The sequence below is a fragment of the Saccostrea cucullata genome, unplaced genomic scaffold (assembly GCF_032062105.1).
Source record: "Saccostrea cucullata isolate Sc308-1 unplaced genomic scaffold, CSIRO_AGI_Scuc_v1 ctg1422, whole genome shotgun sequence".
NCBI lineage: Eukaryota > Metazoa > Mollusca > Bivalvia > Ostreida > Ostreidae > Saccostrea > Saccostrea cuccullata.
The window spans coordinates 46,409-53,155 of record NW_026939905.1 but is presented as its reverse complement, the minus strand read 5'-3'; the positions used below and the strand labels follow the sequence as shown (position 1 = coordinate 53,155).

The window sequence follows — 6,747 nt, the reverse complement described above, 5'->3', positions numbered from 1 at the left end:
ATGTTTTTCTCCAATTCAATCTGTTATATCTAAAAAGGCATTGTCTTAAAAATAAATAGCTGACTCGCAACTAGTAGTAAGGATATAAGGTTTTTTTTTTGGTAAATTTCAGTTTTTTTTTAAACCTGCAAATAATCCGTCCGTGAAATTTAGAGCAAACTAAGTACTGAAGTTAATTGATTTTTAGCGATATGCTACGATTACTTATGAAAGAAGATCCATGCATTTTTGTTTCGAGAAGAGGTTGGATTTTATTTTTTTTATTCAGGGAAAAATAAAACTTATTTAACATTCATCGCAATGTTTTTACGGCTGATAATCCCGTCTTGAAATTTGTAAATAAACGAAGCGGCATTAAGATTTGCAGTTGAATACGTTTTCAACATTAGACCTTCATCATGTTCATATCTAAACTTTAACTACATATATATCGGTAAATATAAAAAAAAAAAAATAATAATAATAAAAGACATGCGTGTATGTTATATTTTAAAGCTGGATTCGATCTTAAAATTTATAGTTAAGATATTATAACGGCAAATCTGTAAGTGAAATGAAAAGAAGATATATTGCCCATGTTTGTTTTTGTAGAATGACTGTTCCGTGCTATGTCTCTCCCTGTGTATAACAACCATGGTAACAGAAAGGGAAATAATTCTAACGAAAATAAGTTTCCCGATTTTCGAAAATGAAATATCACAGTGTATATTCATTATTTTATTTCCATGTTCCTTTGCATTGATTTTATATTAGATAAAGATAAAGGTAAGAAAAATAATCGCGTCATTTAAATGCAGTTTGTGCGTTAGCAAAAATATATCTTTAATCGAAATTTTAACTCATAATATGTTTCGTCGTTGTGACAGCTTTTCCTTTCAAAGTACATTTACAATACCAGCCTAAGGACTCGAAAAAAGATTTATAACCTTGTATTTGTTTTTAACTTTTTATGACAAATCCGAAAAGTAAGAGAATGGTAACGACAATACCTGATTACTTGATTAATTATTCCTACTACATGTAGGAATGACACAAAATTCGACAGGGATTTCTGAAACAGTGGGTGCGCCAAATCGGAGCGTTGGGTCAAGAACTAGCACTTTAATGCTAAAGCTAATGAAAATTCCCTTTATTACATGTTTATGACTCAAAACGTTTCGTATATTAACTCTTCTTTATAAAGAAAAAATCCTTTCAAAAATAAATCTGTTATATATATTTTAAAAATCGATTCATTTTACATCGATCTTATGAAGGATTTCATTGTATACACGTAAAACGTTAGATGACGTCATAGTGCTTAATTTTTTTATATTCGAAAAAGTTCCAATATTCAACAATAAATATTTCTGTAACGGATGCTCGTACCTTTCAATGTCCAATAAAGAAAATGTAGGGAAAATTCCCCGCTTTTAGGATATGGCATTCATTTTTTTATCCTGTGTTATAAGTGAGATACAGCCTACAGAATATAGCACAAAATCACTCATTTATGCGTAATTTTACTGACTTCCTGCAATTATATTCAATGTTCAATTCAAGTTTACAATAATTTCTTAACATCGCAGAGAAAAACTGATTGTAGAAAAATTGTTGTGTTTCTTCTCTAGTTTCAGAAAATATCAACTGTTTTGTTGTATCCCAATTATTTACAAAACGCCATCAGTTGAATTATCGTGATGCTGAAAATGCGTCAAAAGGCACATTTGGCCGTTTAGGGGATAATGGGTACCAAAAATGAGTACCCTCCTTGGGGACAAGACTTACAACAACTAATGTTCTGTTTGCCAAAATTTCACAAGTTATCACTGAGGATCGATGTTTGATTGACTTTAAAGCAAAAAGCAAATGTGATATATATCATTTGGGGGTAGTTCACAATGTCTTAAAGAAATATTTAACAGTAAAAAAAAATTGTTACTCAATATCAAACCTATGCTTTGAAAGAAGAGTTTTAACGACAGTCAGTGTAAGAATAAACAATTATTTTAAAAAATCAAAAATTGTAGCTTTCTTCCTTTGTCTGAAATTCAAACAGATAATGAAACTTGAATTAATTGCCTTAAATCCTAAAAAACAAATTAACAATGAGATGCACTTTACAAAAACAGGAAAGGTCTTAGAAGAGCAAAGACAGTTTTATGTGCAATTTTCCTTAATATAAGTGGTCCTGTTCAAATCTTATTTGGGGAGGTAGGTCAATTTCTAGGGGGGTCTAGAAAGTAAAATGTATGACAAAAATCGAAAGGTAAGAGAAAATGACGGATCCAAAATCAGGAATTAACTACAATAATTTCTTCATGACATCGTCCAAACTCACATGCCCGGAAGTATAAAAGAGTTTTGGGAATAAAGAGAGCGTTAATGTTTTGTCACACCAACAATTTTTGCCTTATCCTTCATCTTTTGACTTGATCCATATTCCAAACTAGAAAAACAATTGTAAGAAAGACGAAACAAGTCCAGGATTTCATAGGATCTTCCATATTCCAGTAAGGAAGGCCATGTTCTAACATGTGTTCTAAAACAATAAGAAGTTTAGATTAAATATGTTTCGGGCATAAATTTTAATTAAAAAATAATATTAAAGTGTAATCATTAAGACCAAGTCATTGAAAAACATTTTTTGTCTTTTTCCGAGCACCGAGGACATTTTTTATTGAAGAGCCCCCAGAAGAGCACTTATATACATAATACTACACCGATATTTTGACGTAGGCCCTTTTTAGAAAATAATTGTGTTTATTAATTAGTATTTGTATGCAGTACTCCTTCAAGTACGTCCTTACGCTTCGCGGCGCCAAGTCAAAAATATCTCGTCGTGAATCTCTAGCATGCTGGAGTAATGTTTTTCAGGTGCACTAAAAACCCGAATCCTTCGATACAGAAAATGTTGTCTCTTCGTACATTGTATTTCCTTGTTGATATTCTGGTAAGTTTTTATAAGTACGAGGGTTGTCCCGTAAAATCGTGGAAAGTGCGTTTTTCTCGAAAAGTAATGGGCGCACTAAGCTGAAAATTTCAGTAAATGTTTATTTATCATATTAAAGTGCATGATAATTATTTTGATAAAACATAGGCAAAAATAAAGATTTTATTATGCTTGAATATGCACGAGGTATTGTCGCGCACGGCGCATGGTCAAAAAACCAAGGGTTTATTAAAGAATACACAAGTTTGAATTCAAAAAAAAATTTTTAAATACGTAAGATTTGGATTAAAATTATCATAATTGAATTCCACAATCAATTTTGTAGTCTTTGTAAAAATTTTTAAGGTATTTGCTTAATTTTTGGCAGTTTCTCGAGCATTCGAAATGGGAAAGTGGTAAACACAAACACGAAAAATGTCGACGTTTTATGACGTTACGGCGCACCGGAGAACAGTTCAGTTTTATTTCTATGTTGTAATGACACCTTTAGAGACTTGAAATGACCATAGAAGAAAAAAGATTATAAAAATATCACCATATCTTAAGTATACAAATGAAATAGGAGTTTTCTTAGCGAATGTTTTTTCTGATCGAGTCCCTGGAGAGTACAAAACATATACGGACAAACTCCCAATGTAATAGCAAAGGACGCTGTCACAGTAGACCGCCGATATGAGATTTTCTTTTAGTTGAATGATGATGAGCATATTGTCCGTAACTTACTAATAAATCTTCAGAAGATCTCATGAGGGTGTCAATTGGTTCTTCGGCTGTTTATGGACACTAAAGATTGTGTATCAATGAAATTCCTACATTTAGGTCGGACTCATCCAACTTCATTTTCAGCACAGATAAAATGTGACGCTGTTTTAGACACTAATCCATGCGCCGTGAGGTGATACAATACATGGCTTAAAATCTAATAATTTGTTTATTTATGCATATATTTATCTGAAATTTGCATGCTGTGTATTTTAACTATATTACTAAAATATGTACTAAATAATAGTGAAAATTTCAGAACGCAGTGATGTTTATTTTTCACACTATACAACTTGTCCACGATTTTACGGGACAACCCTCGTAAATATTAAAATAATCTTGATGATATTGAACGTACGTACACATTGTATTGTACATACAACACTTTGCAAGAAAAAAGATGGGACATGAGAGAGTTCAACGAACGATAAAACATGCTACAATGTAAGCATGTTGGGATTTCCTTTTATTTCAAAGCAAATACAGTATCAGATGCGTAAAAGAAAGAGAAAATTCTATAAGTATAAGGAACATGCATAAATTCTTATTTTATTGATATGAGCGATATACATGTACTAGTATTTGCATCATATAGACTCCTGTTTATGTCTTTCGTTTAGATTCGTATGTTAAATTTGGTTAGGATATTTCTTTTAAAATATTCGAGATTTCATACAAATACCAGGATTTTATATTTGAAGTAAAAAAAAATGTATTATCTGAACCGCTTCAAAGGGAAACTACTTGAACATGTATAATGATATAACAGATTGTGCATTAAATAAAGAAATTATGAAAATAAAATACAACCGGTTTTGCGCATATCGGCAGGTTAGTTCTCAGTCATATTATTTCCTTAAACATTTCAGTGGTGATTCGGCACTTTCGGAACTATGGATAAATCAAGAATCCAGAAAATGTCGTTCGGCCATATACATCGTTACTGTACATGGACCCTTGACCATCATATTTAGAAACAATCTCTACTTCATCTCCAGCTGTCAGATTCAAAATCACAAATCCGGTAGCAGTACCTTGATTAGTTTTCATCTCTGTGTCTGCAGCGATGGAGCCTTTTATAATACCATTTTGTTTTAAAAGTGCTCCCATCTCGCCATATTGTCCAGATTCACCAAAAATGTGTCTTCCAGCTGCATGCAATGTCCAAGAAAAGGCAAAGACGCCGGGTGTTGGGGCGATGAATGCTCCAGTACTTTCATTATATCCATTTCCAATATTTGTAACAACAGTATCAAAGATGAATGTTTTACCTTTCGGTAAAGATTTGAAATCGGCGGAATAATACGCATAAAAAGCACATTGTGTTTTCTGACCAAGACATTGCGTTTTCCCTGAGCAAACTGAAATAAGAAAAAGAATATTTATAAAAGGCAACTAACGAATTGTACGAGTATATTGTATTAGTAACAAGCCATTCGTACGTACCTTTTCTTTCATTCCAGATCGTCTCAAGAAGAGTTAATCGATTTTTAAGCTCCTGGTTATCTCTTATAAATTCGTCACGTTGTTCCAGCATAAGATTGCGCAAGTCTTCAAATTTGCTTTAGTAGTCAACTCCCGATCTACACTTGTCCAATATCGATTCCTGGGCATTTATTCGTTGTGAGTTTGCGGACCAAAGGAATAAAACAAAAATCAGTGCTACCAAAGAAGAAACCATGGTCTAGCTTTGTAATATTTCCTTGTTATTTAATTCTCACAACTAACGATTTTATTTTTGATATGAAAGGTTACAGCGTATATGCGTTCAATTCATGTTTAATTGTTTTAGTTCATTTATATGTATATAAATAACATATCTTGCATATTTAAGTGGTATTCAAGTGCGTTCCCTCTGCTGTTGTCCTGCATTACACCAAGTTTTTCGCTTTGCCGATTAAGACTACATTTAGCAATTTATTTATGCAACTCATGGACCCTTTCCACCAAAAGGTCTTGCACAGCTGGATAACAATGTGAGTCTCTGATAAATGATAGTCAATATTGTTAGCCTTAATAATTGTTTTTATTTTAGTCTAATAATAATAAGTTTTAACAGATGAAAAACATTAAATAAATGTTATCTTTTATGGTATGAACTTAAAAGAAATGTTTGAAGAACTATAAACTGACAAGGGAAACCAAGCAAACTGATGTTTACCTTCCGTTATCCATAATTTTTTATCCATAGATAAGTGTCTTGCAGTTGCTTTATTTTTGAATCATTATATACATTATTTTCCCGTTTGTACAAAGAGCACACGGCGGGTGTAACTGGTCGGCAGGAGATGCTCACTCCTCCATAGCACTTTATGCCACCTCTGTTCTAAAGGTTCATGATTGCTCTCCTCCTAATTTGTATTGTATGAATGAACTTTTGAGCTTGAAAACTAGCTGTTCTTTATCTGCATATTTCATTATAGACATAATGGTTAGGTAAAAACTAATGCATTAATGTATAAAAAGCATTCACTTATGTTATTTAAAATAGAAACTTAGGTGGCACGGAGATCAGATTAGGAACACTTGAATCAATCTATTCCAAATATTTCCAACATCCCATTTATTTAAAACAAAGTGCAATTATAATATTTAAAAATTTCAAGTTAAACTTAGGAAATGGACTAAATACTCTACTTAATGGACATTGTCGGTTGGGTGAACTTCTACAGCTGTCAGCGACTATGGGTAAAGAAGTGTGGAAACAATATGTTATGTCAATATGAATTAACTAATACAAACAAATGATATAATCTAATCAATCAAAAAGGTTATTAGATACATTCGATTCAGCATTTTTTAATGGTTCAAAACAAAAAAAAAGTATTCCATACAATATCAATTAAAAAATACCAAATGCCAAAAACGGAATACTACTAAATGATATAAATATATTCTTTATACATGAACCACAGTATTTCTGAACCCTTGAAAATAATATAAATAATCTTGCAAGGTTATCAACATTGGCTCAGGCTAGTTCGAAAGAGAAAGTTTGCCTCTAAATAATCTGTGGTTATAAATCTTGGCTTCAAATTCTGAAGTTGAAGTTT

The 6,747-nt window shown here is 31.9% G+C and overlaps 1 protein-coding gene across 1 annotated transcript; it reads right to left on the bottom strand.

The window, feature by feature from the left end:
• Window positions 1-4,216: 4,216 nt before the first annotated feature.
• Window positions 4,217-5,419, bottom strand: LOC134254261 (complement C1q-like protein 4). The gene is made up of 2 exons (XM_062736803.1): window positions 5,141-5,419; window positions 4,217-5,055 (listed from the first exon to the last, which is right to left on the bottom strand). The coding sequence occupies exons 1-2, from the start codon at window positions 5,229-5,231 to the stop codon at window positions 4,586-4,588; spliced, it is 561 nt and encodes a 186-aa protein (XP_062592787.1). The 5' UTR covers window positions 5,232-5,419; the 3' UTR covers window positions 4,217-4,585.
• Between the last annotated feature and the right edge of the window lie 1,328 nt (window positions 5,420-6,747).

Excerpts from the sequence above, each read along its gene's own strand:
- LOC134254261 (XM_062736803.1), bottom strand. The coding sequence starts at position 5,231 with ATGCTGGAACAACGTGACGAATTTATAAGAGATAACCAGGAGCTTAAA. Across the intron at positions 5,056-5,140 it reads GATCTGGAATGAAAGAAAAG|TTTGCTCAGGGAAAACGCAA; the intron begins GTACGTACGAAT and ends TTCTTATTTCAG.